This window comes from Schistocerca piceifrons, chromosome 3 (assembly GCF_021461385.2).
Source record: "Schistocerca piceifrons isolate TAMUIC-IGC-003096 chromosome 3, iqSchPice1.1, whole genome shotgun sequence".
NCBI lineage: Eukaryota > Metazoa > Arthropoda > Insecta > Orthoptera > Acrididae > Schistocerca > Schistocerca piceifrons.
In genome coordinates this window covers 722645652-722667490 of record NC_060140.1, presented here as the reverse complement: position 1 = coordinate 722667490, position 21839 = coordinate 722645652, and the positions used below count along the sequence as shown (strand labels likewise).

Below are 21839 nucleotides of genomic sequence, written 5' to 3'. Positions count from 1 at the left end.
CGTGCACAAGGAACTCATCATCTTCAAACCTTGTTCCACGAAGAGAGTCTTTCAGTTTCCCAAAGAGATGATGGTCACATGGAGTCAGGTCAGAATTGTAAGGCGGGTGTTTCAGTGTTGTCCATCCGAGTTTTGTGATCGCTTCCAAGGTTTTTTATTGACATGTGGCCGTTCATTGTCGTGCAACAGCAAAACATCCTGATTTTGCCGATGTGGTCGAACACGACTTAATCGAGCTTGAAGTTTCTTCAGTGTCGTCACATATGCATCAGAATTGATGTGGTTCCACTTGGCGTGATGTCCACAAGAAAGAGTTCTTCGGAATCGAAAAACACCGAAGCCATAACTTTTCCAGCAGAAGGTGTGGTTTTGAATTTTTTTTTCTTGGGTGAAATTGCATGATGCCACTCCATTGATTGCCTCTTCGTCTCTGGTGAAAAATGATGGAGTCATGTTTCACCACCTGTCACAATTCTTCCAAGAAGTTCATCTCCACCATTCTCGCACTGTTCCAAAAGTTCGCTGCATACCGTTTTTCATGTTTCTTCGTGAGCCACTGTCAACATCCTGGGAACCCACCTGGCACAAACCTTTTTAACGCAAACAATTTCAGTATTCTGCAAACACTTCCTTCCCCTATCCCAACGTAGTGTGACAATTCGTTCACTGTGATGCGTCTGTCAGCAGTCACCAATTCGTTAACTCTCTGCACATTGTCAGGAGTGTGTGCAGTACGAGGCCTGCCGATGCGAGGACAATCCTCAATATTGCCTAGCCCGCTTTCATCACGTAACCTGCTTGCCCACCGACTAACTGTACTGCGATCGACAGCAGCATCTCCATACACATCTTTTTCAACCTCTTGTGGATGTTTCCCATTGTCTCGATCTCACAGCACTGGAATTTTATGACAGCACGTTGCCTCTGACGAACGTCATGCGTAGCAGCCATATTGAAGACATGCTGTGACGGCGCCACACACGGGAACAAGTTGAACTAAGTTTGAAAACAAGCGGGAAGAATGTATCTACACACTGTAAAACTTTCACACATGCAGAATGAAAACTGCATTTTTACGAAAATAGTGTGCATTTCTTTTGGAGTGACCCTCGTATTTACCTCATGCCACGCGACATCCAACTTCCTGTGCTCGAGTGGGAGGCCTCTGGCAACATGCTCCTGCACTTTCACTCGTCTCTACCAGGCAGCTAATATGTTACGTTGCTTTATCTAGCTCATATTTAAGTTTTGAATAGCATTGTACTTCTCTAAATCACTGTAGGTGCAACTAATATACTACAACATTAGAGGCTAGCCAATTCTTCCCAGTGATCGGAACTTTGCTACGTAAATGTTTCCCATTGTCTCGATCTCACAGCACTGGAATTTTATGACAGCACGTTGCCTCTGACGAACGTCATGCGTAGCAGCCATATTGAAGACATGCTGTGACGGCGCCACACACGGGAACAAGTTGAACTAAGTTTGAAAACAAGCGGGAAGAATGTATCTACACACTGTAAAACTTTCACACATGCAGAATGAAAACTGCATTTTTACAAAAATAGTGTGCATTTCTTTTGGAGTGGCCCTCGTATTTACCTCATGCCACGCGACATCCAACTTCCTGTGCTCGAGTGGGAGGCCTCTGGCAACATGCTCCTGCACTTTCACTCGTCTCTACCAGGCAGCTAATATGTTACGTTGCTTTATCTAGCTCATATTTAAGTTTTGAATAGCATTGTACTTCTCTAAATCACTGTAGGTGCAACTAATATACTACAACATTAGAGGCTAGCCAATTCTTCCCAGTGATCGGAACTTTGCTACGTAAATAAAATAATCAAGAGTCTTGAGCAGTCATACAGTGTAGTTTCCTACCGCTTTTGGTGTCTTGCGCAGTCATTGTCGATATCAGAGTGAAAAGGGGTGCTGCGTAAAACCGGGAAGATGTCTGCAAACCAATCGCTGATTACAGTGTAAGCGACAACGGTAAAAAACTAAACTTGGCGCCTCCTTCCTGTCTCTTTAGACGAACTGGTTACGTGCACCTCCGTGCTTTTCATTTCCATATTCATCCATGATTAAATCAAAGAACCTAAAAAAAAAATATAGTTATCCATACTACACACTTATACGTCTGAAACGTCCGCAACCATGGTGACTGCTAACGATTTACTTTAACAGTAAGGCGATATCAAGCCAAAAATATAAGTTTCTTGTGTTGATTTCAGTACTTGTTGATGCTTTTAATATGATTTTTAAGACTCAGTTTCACTATTTGTTTAAAGCAATAAACCTATTTGGTGGTATGTATTGAACAAACTTCGATTTTCAATTAATAAAAACACGCTCTTTTCGTATCCTAAATCTCCTCCAAGTTCTAATGTAATAAGTTTCTCCGTATGACTGCAGCAGAAACTGGTGGCGTTCAATAGGTATGACGTAGAGAATCTTATAAAACGGTTTAATTGTTACCGAATAAATGCTTGAAATGGGGAAGCTGATATTGGCATTTGTCCTCAAATATATTTCCCTACATTAAATGGATGTTACTGTCATTTCTTTCCTCTCCAATGCAAAAGCAGTGACATTAGCAGATGGTATTTTGATGTATATAAGAGCCCAGATCTCATCGCCTGGGTAAAAGTGCAATAGTAGTAGTAGCAATAGTAGTTTAAACCATGAGTAGATCTCTTTTACATGGATACTGGACATGTCTTGGTATTATTAGGTCGGTGTGTAAGTTCGTACCGTTTTTGTTTTGCATGTTGGTATTTTCATTTTATGGGTTTATTTATCGATCGTCATTTTTTATTTGTAGTTCATTGTTGCTATTTGAGTTTGCCTGTAGAGGTGCAAAACAGATTTAATGCATTAGAGCTGGAGGACAAAAGCTCACAAGAGATGTTGACAGAAGTAGCTAATACTGTCAAGGAGGCCGCAGAGAAACACATTCCCAAGAAAAGGAACAGTAAGAAGGCTAGATGGCTATCAGTTGAGGCACTGCAAGTTGCAGAAGAACGAAGGAAAGCAAAAATCAAGGAGATAGATCAGCTATGTTTGAATTAAATAAAGATTTTCAGAAATTAGCTAGAAGAGATAAAAATAATATTCTTTAATGAACAGTGCAAGGAAGTTGAAGATAGTAACGGAATGGGGAAGACAAGAGATCTTTATAAGAAAATTAGAGAAATTAAAGGAAAATTCCAGGCAAAAATTGGAATGATAAAAGATAGAAACGTGAAATATCTGAGTGAAGCAGAGGATGTTAAGGATAGATGGGCAGAATATGTAGAAGACCTATGCAAGAACGAATTGCGTAAGGACAGGGCTCCTACTGATGATGTTAATGTTAATTTAGAACTAGAGCCAGATATTTTGGAGAGCGAAATCCAGTGGGCCCTTGAAAATATGGCTGATAACAAAACTAGTGGACATGATGAAATACCAGCAGAATTGTTTAAAGTCACTGGAAAGGATGCAGTGAAAGTGCTGCACTCAATATGTCAAAAAATATGGATCACGCAGCAGTGGCCAGAAGACTGGAAAAGATCGGTATTCATCCCCATCCAAAGAAGAGAAGTTCTAAAGAATGTTCAGATTACGGAACAATCTCACTTATCTCACATGCTAGCAAAGTCATGTTGAAAATTTTACAAAATAGACATCGCCAATATCTAGATCGAGAGCTACCAGAAGAACAAGCTGGATTTAGGAAGGGAAGAGGAACTAGAGATCAAATTGCTAACATTCGGTGGATTATGGAAAGAGCAAGAGAATTCCAGAGAGATGTGTACCTCTGCTTTATTGACTACGCCAAAGCCTTTGACTGCGTCGATCACAACAAATTATGGAACGTACTGAAAAACATCGGTGTACCAGATCACCTCATTCATCTGGTACGGAGTTTATACCTTGACCAAGAAGCCACGGTGAGAACTATGTATGGAACAACGAAATGGATAAAGATTCAGAAAGGGGTCCGGCAAGGCTGCATACTGTCACCGTACTTATTCAATCTGTATGCAGAACATGTTATGAGGAACGCGAGGCTAGATGAAGGAGAAACAGGAATTAAAATAGCTGCAATAAATGTAAATAACCTGAGGTACGCGGATGATACGATCCTGTTGGCAGAGAGGGAAGAAGAATTGAGAACACTCTTGCTGAAGGTGAAAGACGAAAGTGAAAAAGCCGGCCTTAGGCTGAATGTTAAGAAAAAGAAAATTATGGCAACTATACCTACCAATTCGTGGCATATAGCAGGAGAAACCATGGAGGTAGTGACCACATTCAGTTATCTCGGTTCCCAGATCTCTGCTGATGGCGACTGCAGACATGAAATCCGGAGACGCCTGTTGCTCGGTAGACAGGCGATGTCAAACCTTGACAAGGTTATAAGGTCCAGAGATATAACACTAGCAACAAAGATCCGTATTGTGAGGGCTATGGTCTTTCCAGTTGTGATTTATGGATGTGAGACCTGGACCATTAAAAAGGCTGAACGGCGAAGAATTGACTCCTTCGAATTGTGGTGTTGGAGGAAACTTCTTAGTGTTCCATGGACTGCAAAGAACCAACAGATCAATACTGGATCAAATAAAACCAGATTTCTCCCTGGAAGGTCTAATGTTAAAACAAAAGCTGACCTACTTTGGACACACAATGCGAAGGCATGCCTCGTTGGAAAAAACCTTAATGCTGGGGAAGATTGAAGCAACTAGAAGAAGAGGACGTCAGAAGATGAGATGGATCGATGGCATCACAGAAGCAATGTGTTCCAACCTGGAAGGTCTACGGGAGAAAGTGCAAGACAGGAAAAAGTGGCGTGATTTGGTTCATGGGGTCACGAAGAGTCGGAACCGAGTAATCGAATAGAGAGAGAGAGAGAGAGAGAGAGAGAGAGAGAGAGAGAGAGAGAGATCGTCGTTTTGTCATTTGGAGATAGTGGGTGGAGCTGTGGAAGCTAGAGCATGGAGTGCAAAGTGGAGACATCGAAACGTTTCCGACATACTCTTCTGTTTGACTTCAGTAGAGGTGTGACGGCAGCAGAAGCAACCAGGAACAGTTGCGCCGTGTGTGGGGATAATGCCACTGGACAGGGCACGTCAAGAAAATGGTTTTCTCGTTTTAAAAAAGGTTGTTTTGACATTACTGTCCCTCCGCGTTCACGAAGACCTTCGGGATTTGATGATAATCGTTTAAACGCATTAATCCACAATGATACAAGTCAGGGCATACAGAAAATGACAAATCTGATGAACTGTGATCACTCCACCATTTTCATGCATTGGGGAAGGTTCAAAAATCAGGTATGTGGGTAGCCAGAATCACAAAAATTAGTGGGTGGCCATATGTGCGTCTCTGCTTGCATGTATGTATGTATTAAACCGGGGACCTAGAAACGACGGAGAGGCTTCGTCCCGCCGTTGTCCTCAATGGTTCACGAGCCCACAACAGGTCACAACAATCCACCCACCCCACCGCCGCCCCACAAAGTGGGTTATTGTGCGACAACGTCTCATGCCAGATGAGTGTAACACCAAATGTTTGCGTGGTAGAATAATTAGGGTGTACGCGTACGTGGAAACGGTGTTTGCGCAACAATCGCCAATCGCCGACACAGTGTAACTGAGGCGGAATAAGGGGAACCAGCCCGCATTCTCCGAGGTAGATGGGAAACCGCCTTAAACACCATCCACAGGCTGGCCGGCATACTGGACCTCGACAGTAATCCGCCGCACGGATTCGTGCTGGGCGGCGGCACGCTTTCCCTCTCGGGAAGCAGAGCGGTAGACAGAGCGGCTAGCCGGACGGGCACGCATCTCTGCTTACTTGCCTTCAATTGGCTCCAGGACAACATCTATCATTTCTATCCTGTATTGTTACTGGTGACGAGAATTTGTGTCTCTATGTTGAGCCCAAACAAAGCAGCAACTCCGCGTGAGATGATCTGGTAATGCTATCTACGATAACGCCCGCATTAACGCTAGACCGAAAAATGCTCTATACTGGACTCACTCTGCACCCACCTTATTTATCTGATCTTGTGCCCTCAGATTGTTGTCTTTTCTACTCTCTGTCGAGCAGCTTTCAAGGAACTTGTTTTCTGGATGGAAATGCGCTCCAAAAATGGCGCGACGAGTTCGCCTGAAAACCACGTGATTTCTACAGCCTCGGAATCTTAAAGTTACTCCAGTCTGGCAGACTGTTGTAAATAGTGCAGGATACTATATTGCTGATGACTTAAGTCTCTGTTATGTATATCTGTCGTGTTTGCTGAAATTATGAAAAAACGCTACGAACTTGTGGACCGACCTAACACATTTCAAGAACACCGGAAGAAACGCAATGCATTTGAATAAAATATTTCGCAAAAGTGTAGCCTTCCATTTACACCTCGCTTAGCTGTTAACCAGTAAACTCCCAGTTCTTTGAAGAATGAAACTACCATACATACAACAACTTCATTTTTCTGAATACCTTACAAATGAGTTAAAGCGTTAAATGTTTGACGTTAAGCATGTAAGCGAAAAAGCTTTAGAAAACTTTTACTTTTATCGTAAGTCGCAAAGTCCTTTCATCATCATCAAACACTGAATGTGTGTAGTCTGAGTAATCTCTTTTCTGCAAAAGTTAGTTTTTCATGCATCTCAATGTTTATGACGTCATATATCCTGAACTATGTGCCGAACAATGATATAACTTTGCAGGTATTTTCTGTGGTATTTGAGGATACCGTCTGCAAAACGTGTTGCGAGTAGAATTAGTAGTGAAGAAGTAATAAATTAAAACGACATGCCTGATGCCTCAGCTCTACTGCGTGAATAGCGAAAACGTAGTAAGCATAAGTTTTTCCCTTCCGTCATTTTGTGGGGAGTGTCAGCAAGAAAATGTTTCGCAACGGGTGGATTAGCATCCATTAGCATTGGTTGGTTTGTTGACTTGGGGGAGGGGACCAAACATCGAGGTCATCGGTCCCATCGGATTATGGATGGAAGTCGGCCGTGTCTTTTCACAGGAACAATGGCGGAATTTGCCGAAGCAATTGGATAGTTCAAAAAACTGATGCTGTCCGTCGATTTGTAGGAGACAGGCTCGCCCGCAGTTTGTCCATGGATCGAGTAGTTGACTGCATTGACGTCTGGGTTTTTTGATGCGAAAATAGCACGTTCGCAAAGCCATTGATGATTTTTGTAATTTGTGGCAATTTCTGAGAGAACTTTCTCATTGGTTGTTCGCTGAAACAATGACAAAAATTCGATGGAAATGAAATAGATTTTTTTCGGCGGTATCAACTGGAACTTCTACACTGTCAAATGTCCAATAGCTGTTTTGAAAATATGGCTGGCACATTCCGCTGTAGATATGTGCGTATTGATCTTTAATGTGAATTTATACACGTGTCGCCAAAGACGTGATGCTTTGAGGCAAGGCTTGAGTTCATCAGTCGTTTATTTTGGTCTAATTGGTACAGTTTGTCGGAAATCGCCTACTTATAAAATGAGAACGCCACTGAACCTGTTTGTATTTTCACGTAAATCCCGAAAAGTTTGATCAAGTGCTACAAGTGATTTTCTATGTGCCTTAGTACTTTAATCCCAACAATATGTTTGTTTTTCGCCATGCCAGAACCTTTTGAAATACCGCGTGTATGAGCTTCCGTAAAATGTATATTCAAAAGCAATTTGAGCGCCGAATGCGCTGTCCGGTCACAATCCAATAATGTAGTTGCATTATCTGATGACGCAAGAGCCGAAGCAATTCCATTTTGAGAGAGAGTTTTAGCTAACAGCGAACTGATGAGGGATGTTTATCCTGTGTCGCCGGGCACATCAAGAAAAAACAGACATCCTCTACCACTGGCCTCCACGCTGTAATGGTTTCGTAGATCAATTTTTGATCTGCAAGTAAGAGTTGCTCATTTGTTACGACAAATGCACGCAAGCCATCAGCACTGAACTGTTGTTCTGTCAATAAATCTCGATCATAATAGTCACGCACAGACGTTGTGGTGCAACCACGCCAAGTTGAACGAGTGCTTTGTTGTATACGGTTAAGCATATGAAGAGCATAGGAAAAGAGCATGCTTTGTCCACATAACCAAATTGATCAGGAGAGCAATGGTTAAGTTTCAAACCGACTTTCATCGGTACTAATTGATAAAATTCATGAATACTAAAGTCATTTGGAAGCACATGCTGTAAGCATTAAATTGTATCATTCAATACATTTTTCTTGGTTTGTGACCGCATTGTCAATATTGACAATCCGGTCACAAACCCAGAAAAATTTTACTGAATGTGACAATGGCCGCGGAAGCCTACGTTTATATTAAATTGTGGTTTTGTTGGCGTAATACTTAAATTAAAGTCATCAGTTACAAGGAAAAAACTTGCTACTATTATGTAGTTGAATAAAACATATTGAAAGTAAAACTGCAATTTTTGTTAAATATGATGTGTAAGAATACAAATGTCTGAAACAATATAGATAGTTCTTTTTAAAAAGAAATTGTGTTTGCTATTACAACATCGTGTGATAAAGTGGTAATACGAATAAAGTATATCACTTTGTCCCAACATGCACTTCTCAGCTGTTGTAAAAGGTTTGTGTAAAATACTCTTGCCTCTGGTCCGGAATAATTCTTAAAAACCTGGAGATCCTAGTACTTTTCTTTCGATATTGCCAGAGGACCTGTGAAGAAAATCGTTATTATTATTATTATTATTATTATACACAATTATTCTAAAATAATATTTTATTACATTTTTATATTTTACCTTTGTAAGCAGGAGATGCACTCGTATTCTCCAGGTTACTGCTCTAGAAGCCACCTTGAAGCTCTCATCACCGGTGAAGTCCAAACTCCATTATAAGTTTTCTCCGAATGAGGCGGAGAAACTTTTTGTGATGAATACCGCTCTGAAAGGGGCTCTTTAGCATTTCCTCAAATACTCCTCCTTCATAACATTAATCATTCCCAATTTCCTGTCAAAAGTTGAGTGACCACCACAGCTAGGTTTATACCGAGCTTCAACCAAGATTCGTACCCAGTCATCGCAACTTCTGTGTTAATCAGTCCCATATTCTTATCACACTCTATCAAAGAGTGTCCCTAACAGAGAAGGTTGTTCTGCTGTCTCTAAGAGGTTCAGTTCACTCACAAGGCAATTAAGTTACATTAGAACAGTGTAATACTTGTTCTGATCTGAACACGAATCATAAAAAACTTCAAGATGTTTGACTTTCTTGCCCAATAATTCTGTCATAAAGTGACTTAAAAAGGAAACAGCTTCATTGGGCTCCAGAGTAAATGTATAACACTAAACCTGCAGTTGAATGTCTATGAATACTGAAAGAATAAACAGTTAACTGCCTTTTGTAATAGACATCACTAGTTATTATGGTAGTACTTGGTAAGCATCAAGTTTTGTGGTAGTCCACGCAGATTCTTTGTGTTTCATTAGACATTCGGCCCCTTAAACCAGCGTTGCTGTTTCTGGAATGAAATATTTCAGCTTTGACTTTCTGTACCTTATGGTCAATGGTGATCTTATTAATTTCTTTCAAGACTTGTTTTTTCATATCACTATCGAAATTTTCAGATAATCTTACATTCAGCAGTTCCATCTCAACATTATACTTATCGCCGGTTGAGCATGTATCACTCCTCGGATATACAAAACCTATAGTGCTCTGAACGTTTCATATGAAATGTCAAAATTCGGGTATTTTTCCTGGAGCATTTCACTAATTTTCTTTTCACCGAGGGTTCCTCTCTGAGGTAGAACTACTTGGTCTTTTCATTGCTGTCGTCACTTGAGCCACCCTTCAATAAATCAGTGTGATCATAAACTTTCCTTCCTAGTTCTTGCTCAGTTTTCCATGGCCTTTTTCAATGCTTCCCCCTTTCATCATAAGGAGACTCGCACGACTTCATAAATTTTTGAACAGCTATTAATCATCACCTTGCCATGAAGGCTTTTCTGCATGTAGAGGCTTCATGTACAATGTCGTCACATTTCGCTCTCACTCTGTAGTTCAAATTAAACTCTCGAAACTGAACTCCATCATCATTCTTCCTTAATCGCCGTCTGTGAACTGGAATTATTGTAATGATGTCTGTCAGTTGCAACGATTGTTCATACTAGTCTTCCAAATCATTAAATTTTTTATAACATTTGATCTTTCTTCAGCACTTCCTCAAGACACTAACTGGCAGTCTTCTCCTAGTTCGTGCGACTCAACCTTTAATTTCTTCCTGACTGCACTCATTCCCCCACCTACTTGCTTTTCCTAACACTGTCGCAATGTGAAGAGCTCTGTCTTGCATCCTCAGGTATGGTACTCGTCACACAGTATAAATTATAAACTGTTAAAACGGAAATGTATCATTTAAAATGTCTGCAGTACTAAACAGAGTGTCTCAAACTAAAGCAACAGTTTTCATTAATACAAAATACGCAGTACAAGAAAATTCTCTGTTTCTTGCTCTAACATTTTTTGCCAATTTACAAACAATCTAAAACTTAATGCACAACACTGGTCAAAGCACATTTATTCCCTGTAGCGAAAGACATTGGCCTCAATCATTGTAACTTCCCAATATTCATCTCTTTCGAGTAAATTAAATTTTCGAGTAGCTCCTCTGTTTGTATGGTATTCTAAGCCGTCAAGTTTGCAAATGAAACTTGACTTTTCACTTTAATTAGGAACATTCTCAAACGGCGGTATTCGGAATTATCTGGATATACTATATAAATACAGCCCAGTGTATCAGTGGAATATAGGTTTTGACGGCCTGTCTTGTTTATGTCACTGAAACTTTTTGGGTAGTTTTCCATGTGTGGTACTTTGGCACCTCTGCATAAATTAATGTTTTGACAGATACATCTTTTTGGCACAGCGCAAAACACGCAGTCAGAATTGTGTGCGCTGGTACAGCAGGAACACTACGTGTACAAAACTGTAACAGTTAAGCTTTTTATTCTTGTAAATATGCATTTCTGTATTTGTTTATTCAATTATGTGTACATTGTCACTATGTGTTGCCGATGGCTAAATTGAGTACACTACGTGTGTTCGCCAGCCGGGGTGGCCGAGCGGTTCTAGGTGCTACAGTCTGGAACCGCGCGACCGCTACGGTCGCAGGTTCGAATCCTGCCTCGAGCATGGATGTGTGTGATGTCCTTAGGTTAGCTAGGTTTAGGTAGTCCTAAGTTCTAGGGGACTGATGACCTCAGCAGTTAAGTCCCATAGTGCTCAGAGCCATTGAGTTACGTGTGTTCTCTTCTGTGAAATACACGCTTTGTCCAATTTCAAAGTGATTAGTAAGACAGGAAACATTTATGTGCCGACTGTGAATTGGGAAACTCAAAATGGGCGACATTGCCTCGTTGCTGCTGATGTATCGACCGGTTTGAAATTAACTTCGTCTGTGCAGGCGTCGGCATTATCGAAACTGAATACCGACATATCGCCGTCCTTGTTCACGTATTTGCGTGAGTAGTTTATTGATTTAACTGAATTGCAGTATTCCACATTTATATGCGCTTTCAATGTTTTTTATAACAAAGGTGAATATGGTACAACCTTTCTGTCGTCAATTTCAATACCGGCATTTCTCTTTTTGATTGTAGCTGTGAGACCTCTTATCATCTGGTTCGTGGCGCCTGTATTGAGGATACTCTTTACCAGCAATGCGAGTTACATGACTCAATTCTCTTAACTACTTATTCTTGTATTTATTTGCTGCCATGCATGGTGGTTGTGGGTTCATAGCACCACAAACTCCATGCACCATATGTTTGATGACAATATCGAAGACCGCGAAATACATCCAGCACAGTTTTACCAATTAAAGCCATCAGTTTAATGAGATTCTATTTAAAAACGCGTGCAGTCAAATAGTGTCGATCAGATGGAGCTTGACCTGGAAATAGACATTATTCTATCTCATCCCATGATGGATTGCGTGTAAATGTGATGAATAAGTCGAGACGTCCATTTGAACGCACGTATGTGACGGCGTCTTGCGCATATTCACGTGTCGCGGACTGCCAGTCAACGTCGATGGAAGTATCACAACTTTACCATTGTAGTTGATCTTTACGTCGGTTTCAGTCGCATCTCGAAGTGAATGTACTACTCTGAACACAATGATTTTTTTATTTAATCGAATAAAGAGGACACGTTCAGATTTAAATTTTGCACATTTATCTACCACGCATTGGTGAAACAGTTGACATTGCGGAATATGATTTGTTCCGTTTTGACGTATCATTAAGCGGTATGAATAATATTTCATTCCTGATACTTTTTTTATATTAAGTTCGTGACCTGTAAGAAGGAAAAACATAAGAAGCGATTAGAAAAATGGAAATCAGATGTGCGAAATTGTGCAGTGATAGCTTTTTGTTTTATGTGATGAAATATCTGCAAGTAATAATGAATGTACTTACCTGTAGTTGGATTAGTTTGCATATTATCAGAGTGATAACAGTCCACCCCTTCCCAAAATACTATGGAGAAACTGCAACGCAAAGTAACATCAATGTCTGTTATAACGCCACTGTAGAATTATATCACGCTTATCACGTTCTTGTCCATTCATAAAATTTATTTCATTGATGGTAGATGCAATGTGGCGTCTTATATACTGTGTAATTTGTGTTTTGTTGGCTTTTATATAGATTGCACAATTATCTGGTGGCATATATTCAATTGCTGATTTGTAAAATTTTATCAGGACGCTGTGTCGGTGCAAAGAAGTTTGCAAACTAGATGATATATGACGTCTGGTGCCTGGAATCTTATCGCATGGCTCATAAAATTGCACATTATCGTCGCGTATGAAGTAGTTTTGTAGAAATTTATGTTCATCGCCGGGAACTGGAAGAAGAGCTCATATGCAATGACATAGATGCCCTTGAATTTTTAAAAACTGTCGTATATTGGTCTCTGAATAATTTGTCAGGTCCAAGCGATATCAATAAAAACGTCAAAATGTATTTGCTAATGTGCTGAGAAAGTGCTTGGAATCGGCAGAGTCGCTAGAAAGCAATGACGACCGAGGTTCAGATGGTGTACGCAAAGTCGGAAATTTTTGCCATTGCGCAGCACGTTCGTGGTGTTTCAATGTAAAACTTCCGTGCACCACAATGCGCACACACTTTATCCATGGCGCCGATGTCTACACTTGGTGCAGACTAGACTCGTAATTCATATTGTATTGGAATGCAGAAAGAGGTAAGTCGACGTGCACTGTAAGTCGAGATCGAGGTGCTAAATCTTTTGCTGCGCGTTGCACTTCTAATTCCAAACTCCAAAGTACGCCATCGGGGTGCTCGTAAACGATCAAATGAATTTCTTGTTGTGCGTTGGTCTTCCGAGTCTGATGCACGTGACTCAGCAACCTGTAGACAAACTGATCGTTGCTTGTTTGGCAATCATCGCCTCCTTCTCTTTCGTGCCTGGCCGGTAGATCTACCAATCGATGCGAGTTTTGGGAGGCATGCTATTTTCACGGAGAAAGCAACAACAACTGTTCAAAGTTTGAACTCAGTCGGATGAACTATTTATTTTTTACACGTGAAAATTATTGTATAGTCAACTCACTTTGGTTAAACAAACTGTTACATATGATTACAATCAGAAATCGCATCGTATAACGAACGAAATGTTGAGAGTTGTACCACTGTCTTTCTCGCAATCGTACATTGTTGCTAGAAAAACTATTTAGCTACGAACCTAACCACAAATCTGATGGCCGTAAAAGCCCTCAGACAAATAAAATTTTCAGACAAAGTGGATAATTCATTCAAGAGAAATAACGCCTCAAATTTAGCAACTCCATGACGTTAATGCACAGCCCTGGTCCCAATGCAAGCAGCCATTCAGCTTGGCATTGATTGACAGTCGTTGGATGCCCTCCTGGAGTATAGTCGTGCCAGGCACCTTAGATCCTCAAAAGCCCAAGCAGGCTTGAGGGCCCTGACCAAAGCGCCCCTAAGACTCCCAATCCTCCTGAAGAATACTCGTGCCAAATTCTGCGGCGCCTTAAATCCTCAAAAGCTCAAGCAGGTTCGAGGGCCCTGTCCATAGCACCCCTAACGCCACTAATTGAGGAGAGATCGGATTAGCAACTCCATAGCGTGACTGCTCAGCTCTGGCCCCAATGCAAGCAGCCATTCAGCTTGGCATTGATTGACAGTTGTTGGATGCACTCCTGAAGCATTGTTGTGCCAGGCGCCTTAGATCCTCAAAAGCCCAAGCAGGTTCGAGGGCCCTGTCCATAGGGCCCCTAACGCCACTAATTGAGGAGAGATCGGATTAGCAACTCCATAACGTGACTGCTCAGCTCTGGTCCCAATGCAAGCAGCCATTCACTCTGGCATTGATTGACAGTTGTTGGATGCACTCCTGAAGCACTGTTGTGCCAGGCGCCTTAGATCCTCAAAAGCCCAAGCAGGTTCGAGGGCGTTGACCATAGCGCCCCCAACGTTCCCAATTCTCCTGAAGCATAGTCGTGCCAAAATCTGTGGCACCTTAGATCCTCAAAAGCTCAAGCAGGTTCGAGGGCCCTGTCCATAGCGCCCCCAACGCCCCTAATTGAGGAGAGTTCGGGTGACCCTTCTGGTCACAGTAGGCTTTGACAAGCAGTAGACGTTCTCGCCGTGTGTGGGTGAGCATTATCATGCTGAAATGTAGACCCACGATGGTTTTCCATGAAGGGCAACAAAACGGGGCGTAGAATATCACTGACATACCGCTGTGTTGTAGGTACCGCGGACAATAACGAAAGGTGTCCTGTTATGAAACAAAATGGCACCCCAGACCATCCATCACTCATGGTTGTCAGGACGTAGAGAGGGCGAGTATTTGTCCAGGAAATCTCCACACACGCCTTCGCTGGTCATCGGAATTCAGTTCGAAGCAGGACTCATCACTGAAGACAATTCTACCCTAGTCAATGAGATTCTAAGCCGAAGACAACCAAAAGCATCCTACTATGAAAAGAAATGGCACCCCAGAACATCACACGTGGTTGTCGGGCCGTACGGCGGGCGAGTCAAGTTGGTATCCCGCCGCTGTCCAGGACGTCTCCAGACCCGCCTTCATTGGTCGTCGGGGTCAATTAGAAGCGGGGGTCATCACTGACGACAGTTGTACTCCAACGAGATTCTCGGCCGAAGACGCGTCTGGGGACGCCTCTGACGGCAGTGGAGTATCAACCTGACTGTAGCCCGCTGTAGCGTCCGACAACCAAGTGTGACGTTCTGGTGTGCCATTTATTTTCACAGCAGGGTCCTTTCAGTTGTCATCCGCGTCACCCTTATAGCACAACGGTACGTCGTCACCCCGTTTTGTTGCCCTTCATGGCAAGCCATATTGGGCTTACATTTCAGCAAGGTTAAGCACGCCCGCACAAGGCGAAAGTTTCTACTGTTTGTCTGAGTCCTTGCCAAACTCTACCTTGGCCAGCAAGGTCGCGTGACCTCTCCCCAATTGAAAACATTTGAAACATTACGGGCACGACCCTCCAATCACCATCTCGGTATTTTGACGATCCAACGCGCCAATTCGACAGATTTGTACCGATTTCCGCCCCATTCGGATAATTCCTTCGCGGTGCGGTTTTTCTTTTTCTTTCTTTCTTAGAGTGTAGGTTCTTCCAACACTTAGCTACATATAACACAATCCACTGACCGCAAGGTTGTCGAACACTTACCTGTAACTGATGGAAACAAACTATTTGATGATACCGAAGAACTTGACCGTGTTCTGTCTGATGTCAGATCTCAGCATACTTCTGTCCCAGCCGAGGCGGTCTATTTTTATTGCACGTAGCGTTCTCTCAGTAAAAGAAAACAATTTCTTCTCTGAATATGTTGTGAGTAACGTGGACTGAACTATTTGTGCAGTTGAACACCTCTTAAAAATAGATAAGTAAAAAACAAAAATAATTCCTGATATGTGTACTCAGGGTGAGTCGGAATACCCTGGGAATCACTCGAGATTTAAATATAAAAAGGAATTTTAAACGTAAATAATTTGCTAAAGACTGACAAACAATAGAAGCTAATACTTTTGCTTAATAATGAAATCCTGATTTTAGCAATATAGGAAATAAGATTCATAGAATAAAACTTACGGCATACTCAAAATTACAGAATTTTTTTAAGATAAACCAGTATCAGATTATGAAAGGAATGGCGTTATTAGGTAAGGCTCTTAACTTTCACGAAGAGATAATAGACAGTATAACATAACTTAAACTAGATCTTAAAAATATCTCTTCTCACAGTTAAATGAAAAAAAGAAAAGAAAGGCATGCACATTCCTTAAGTGTCATGCACCAATAAATAAAGGCAGTAGGAAGAATCGAGAAAAAAAAAGAATTATTCTGAGATCCTGTGCGAACCGAAAAATCTAAAATCACACAGTTAGGTGACTCGAACCCACAAATACCAAAGAAAAAAAAGTAGAACAGTATTATATCATCTGGCACATACAAGGAAAATCAGTACTACAGAAAACTCTACACTTCGATTAGGCAGAAACAAAAAGAAAATCACAGAAATAGAAAAATGGAATAGGTCGAGAAACATTGAAAACTACGAGCATTTCAACAACAACGAAAAGAAACATTTAGAATAACACAGAGAATCAAAACATTGTTTGAAAAATGACAACTTGATGAGACGCAAAAAAACTTCACAAAAATAATGCAACACTTTGCACAATTATTTTGCAGAACATTAGGATAGTGTTTCCTATTTAATATTTTTTGTCCTGTTCTTCCAAGAACTGACAGAAAATTCGGGTAATGTAACAAATTAAAGGCCTTGCAGTCACTAAGAATTTGCTTCAAAAGGCAGTCGCAGAAAGAGGTAACACTGGCATAAAGAAATACGGAAAATTGTGAATTACTTGCAAAATATTTTCATTACTTTAAAAATATTTTCATAAACCGTTATACTGCCATGACTCAAGTTATAAATTAGAATTTTCAGACTTTGTGAGAATAAAGGAGACATGACGCCAAATACTGAAGGCATTAAAAAAGCAGTTAAAGCTATGAAAAATATCAAGAAATTAAAGGAACATCAAGTACTATCAGTAAAACTCGGAAGAAAGAAAGAGAATATTGAAGCAAACTATCTGACATTCAGAATGACTTTTTCTATATTACCTATAAATCATGAGGATTCAGAAGTGCAAGTCAATCTCTTAGAACAGATAGTCAGTAGACCACGTTGAATAATCTCTGAAAAAAAAGCAAATTTATCGCCAATATATAAAATGTAACAAAGGTTTTACAGTCATTGGTCAAATAGAAAGGTCAAAAACTTTAGGTACCCAGTAGACATTACAACATGGTAGTGAAACCAGCATGCCAATACACATAGGAATGCGTGGCACTGAAGTATTTTAACTTAGACAAACAAGAAATATTAGAGAGAAGAAGCACGAGCAAAGTTATTGGTCCAATAAGGAACACAGAAGTCTGGAAACTAAGAAGCAGTTATGAGATACATCAAAGTGTAGAAAAAAAAATAACGGAAACAATAAGTAAAAGAAGATTGATGTTTTTTTTACATTTATATAGGATGAATTACAACAGGCTGACAAAGCTCTGGGAACAAATAATGACAAGCAGGATCATAGAAGTTAAAGATTTCGAAATACACAACAGCAGAAATACACAACAGCAGAAAAGATATTTTCAGAAGAAAAGTGTTAAATTTAGATGAATCATAAGGCAAAAGCAGTAAGAGGACTGGAGTGAAAGGGTCTGAAGAAAGAATAAAAAGAGACATGCTGAAAAGATTAAAGAATACTGAAGGAGGAAAAGAAAAGAACAAGTGAGAAGGAACTGAAATTGTCATGTGGTTCTTAATTGACCAAAACGGAACGGGAAAAGAAGAAGAAAAAATGACAATTACTGGGCAACAGGGATTCAAGGTAACCCAATACCCATCTCCATTTACATGGAGGTTGTTCCCTTGATAAGGTCTCGCTGATGCTGTCCTCCGGCCTTCTTCAGCAGCTCGGTGTTGACGATGCTTCATTCTCTACGGTTATGGTGTACTCATAGCTATTGAATATAAATACGCAGGAAACGAATTTAAAAGGAAATGTAAAGAGTTTATCAAAAAATCAGTGCTGTACCATTTTTCAGGTGACAAAAAGAAATTTTATAAACATTTTTGTTCGTCACCGACGACACGGACTGGACGTTACGCCTCAGAATTGGACATACCATTTCTTAGAGGGTTACTAGAATTCTACAGGGTATTTTAAAACACGACGGCAAAACTTCACGAATGGATTCCTCATATAACAAGAAGAAAAAAAAGGCTATATCATCCACATGGGCCTGGAAAAGCATAATTACCGAGTTATTAGAGTATGTTACTGTTACCTAGTGTATGCTGAAAAGTATTGTTTGCAGGAGAAATAGGTACGACGCCGGTTACAAGTTTTACATAAGGATCAAATCATTAATCAGTGTGATATGGGTCTAAATATCTGCAGCATGCGCAGAGGAAGTACAGTGTTCGCCAGTTAAATACGTAGCTGTCAGCATATCCGTAGTTTGTAATAGTGGTGTGTATTTGCTCTGAAGTAACTCGTAAGCACGAGGAACGTTAGATGTATCCGTAGCCATCAGCAAAATTGTGTAGGGTTGGTTAGGAACAGCCTGCGCCTGTGGTTTGCACTGCAGAAACGTACACCGACAAAGAGCTCGCGATCATGCATTACATGTACGGTTTTGTGGATGGCAATGCATGGAAGGCACGTCGCTTGTACCAGGAACGCTACCAAAGTCCCAATTTTTACACAGTCCAGTTTTTTGCACAGTCCAGTCTAGCCACCGTCACGAATTATGATGATGATGATGAAATGATGAGGGCAACACAAACAGCCAGTACCTGTGCAGAGAAAATCTCCAATTCGTCCAGGAATCGAACCCGGGACCAGAGGCAGAGGTGAGGGAGCACAGGGTGAGGAAGCCTACTCAACGCTTTGGGGGAAACTCCTGGCATCAGCATAAGGCGGTCAGACTTGCAGAGGAATATGCCGAACATCATATCTGGAGACGTTTACGTGAAAACGTCCTGTATCCATTCCTTTTGCAGCGTGTACAAGCCTTGTCTCCTGCGGATTAACCTCAAAGAGTAACGTTTTATCAGTGGTTCCTGCAGCAATGTGTTCTAATACCCAATTTCGCGGCTGTTGTTTTATTCATGGATGAAGCGATATTCACAAGAAACTTTTTAATTTAAATGGTGCTATGGTTGTGATAACTTTAATTTTGGATTGAATGTCTCTTATTTTTATGTCTTTTGTTATACATATTTCATAACCAGCACATATGGGCGGATAAAAATCCCTATGCAGCTCTCAAGTATCCAATCGTCTCACCAAAAGAGGTTCTTCATTAACATGTGAGCAACCATTGTTGACGATTGCTCGTTTGGACCCTACGTCCTTCCAGGGAGACTTACTGGGCAGTCTTCACAGATTTCTTGTGTATTGCATTGCCTGAGTACTTAGAGGACAGCTACTTGCATCTCGTCAATAACTGTATGTCATGTACAATGGTGTTCCCGCACATTTCGGTGTCTGCCCCGAGGCACCTGAACGCACGTTTTACTTAGTGTTGGATAGGCAGCGGTGGACCGACTGCTTGGTCACCCCGTTCACTTGACTTAAGTCTCCTGGACTTCCACCTGTGGGGATATGTAAAGTCTCTCGTGTATTCAGCTGCTGTTGTGGACCAACCTACTCTCCATTCACGCATCGTAGCAGCCTTGCAGACAGTACGAAATACACCAGGCGTTTTCACTCGTGTTTGGAATTCGATGACGCGACTAACGGAGACCTGTATTCAGGCAGAAGGTGAATTTTATCGTTTCCTCTGATTCGTAGCCAGTGGGCACCAGCTGGCGTTACAGACATGCAGTGCAGTTTCTAGGAACTGACGGACGAATAAGTCTATAATGATTCATTTCCGAACCCATGTTGACATAGCATTTTTTCCTTGTTATTTGAGGAATCAGTTCCTCTAGTGTTGCCGTCGAGGTTTGAAATACCCTGTTTTACAAAGCAATCTTTTTGATCCTATTGTCTTCCACACACGTAACGTTATCCCTCCGATTTTTATGTATTTCTTTACAAGGTCCGTAACTGACTGCACATTTAATTCCTGTCTTATACCAATGTTTCTCTTACGATCTAGATACAATTATGCCGCTATATAGCGGAGAAACTTCGTTTCACTTCGTCTTTGTTGTTCAGAAGTTAAAGAGTCCACCTTTCGCATCCGTACAACGATAGCAGAAGAATGTAAGTACATAAAACTGCAGCCATTCACTTTTTTGAATAGTTATTTAGCATTCCATGAACCGGTTTTCTAACCTTTCAGGTTCATCTTCAGAATGTTTTCTGGAAGTTACATCATTTTTTTAATATGTGTGAAATCTTATGGGACTTAACTGCTAAGGTCATTAGTCCCTAAGCTTACACACTACTTAACCTAAATTATCCTAAGAACAAACACACACACCCATGCCCGAGGGAGGACCCGAACCTTCGCCGGGACCAGCCGCACAGTCCATGACTGCAGCGCCTAAGACCGCTCAGCTAATCCCGCGCGGCAGTTACATCACTATTTCTAGCGTAATGCTGGGTGCTGGCTCTGTGATAAGAAGATGGAACGTGCTTTAATGTATCGCCACGAGTATTGTTTATCTGTCGATGTGGATGCAAAATTTAGTTTTTTACTTACTGCGACAGTATGGACGGCTTTTTTCTGTTAGTGTCAATCTGTCTGCTTCCATTTTGATGGCCAGTTAGTACACCACTTCACACGCTTTTACATTCGGCTTCCTGGAGATGTGTAATTTCCACGGTGTACGACTACACCATACTGGTTGCGATTTGAGGAGAATCGTGCAGATGTATGCACTGTGGTCAGAGAAAGCAGCGTCCACAGCTCAGCGTCTTGGATATCAGGTGCTAATTTCCAAGAGACGTAAACCCTATTAAGTAGACTTTTCTAATGGCTCGTTTCATGTGTGGGGCCGTGGGTATTGCCTTCTCTTCACATGTGTCGCTGAGCTGGAGGTCTCTAACGATCAATCGGAAGTATTAAACTGAGGCCCTTGATCTTTCTGTTGTAATACATAGCTGAAGTCGCCTCCACATATGCAACTATCATAATGCCCTAAGAACAACAGGGCAATATCTTTGGAGTAGAATGTGGCTCCCTGCTGCTGGTGGCTGGAACCAGATGATGCATAGATGCTGATGATATGTGTGCCCATGGTGGTGAAGACCATGCTTCGTGCTGTTGGGAGAATGTTGAGATCGATAATGGAGGTTCCTTTATGAACATATGCAACCACGCCTTTGCCAAGGGGGTCACTGGCAGAGGTGTAAGATATGTATCCGACAGTGCGGGACGGAGCAGCCAGTTGTGCTTCTTGTAGGAATTCAATGTCAACGTCAGATGCCCAGATCATGTCTTGTCACAGAGATAACTTCGAGGGCGAACTGATGTCGTTGGTATTGATCGTTGCAATCCTGTATGATATCGGCAATTAAGGTGAGGTTTGGTATTACTTTGTAGGTAATCGAGGGTGAACAAGAAGGTCACTGATTATCCCGTCCAGCCAGCAAAGTTGCAGCCCAGATTTGTTTAAGTCGTGGCTGCTTGAGGTCCCACCACCAACTGGGGTCAGAATCAATTTCGATGTCATCACTCCACGCGGAACTGTGGAGTCCCGGTAAATCGTCGGTTCGCTCCTGCGATATGGGGTGCT

At 41.4% G+C, this 21839-nt stretch overlaps 1 protein-coding gene across 2 annotated transcripts in view; it reads right to left on the bottom strand.

The window, feature by feature from the left end:
* LOC124788320 (cationic amino acid transporter 4) overlaps positions 1-21839 on the bottom strand; it is a 265804-nt gene that overhangs the window by 230324 nt on the left and 13641 nt on the right. Inside the window, exon 2 of one of the 2 annotated variants that reach the window (XM_047255558.1) lies at positions 17201-17275. The exons of the other annotated variant lie outside the window; for it this stretch is intronic. Within the exon in view, the coding sequence (XP_047111514.1) occupies positions 17201-17211 (11 nt within the window). The 5' untranslated portion in view covers positions 17212-17275. The remainder of the gene's footprint in view (positions 1-17200; positions 17276-21839) is intronic. 2 annotated transcript variants of the gene reach the window in all.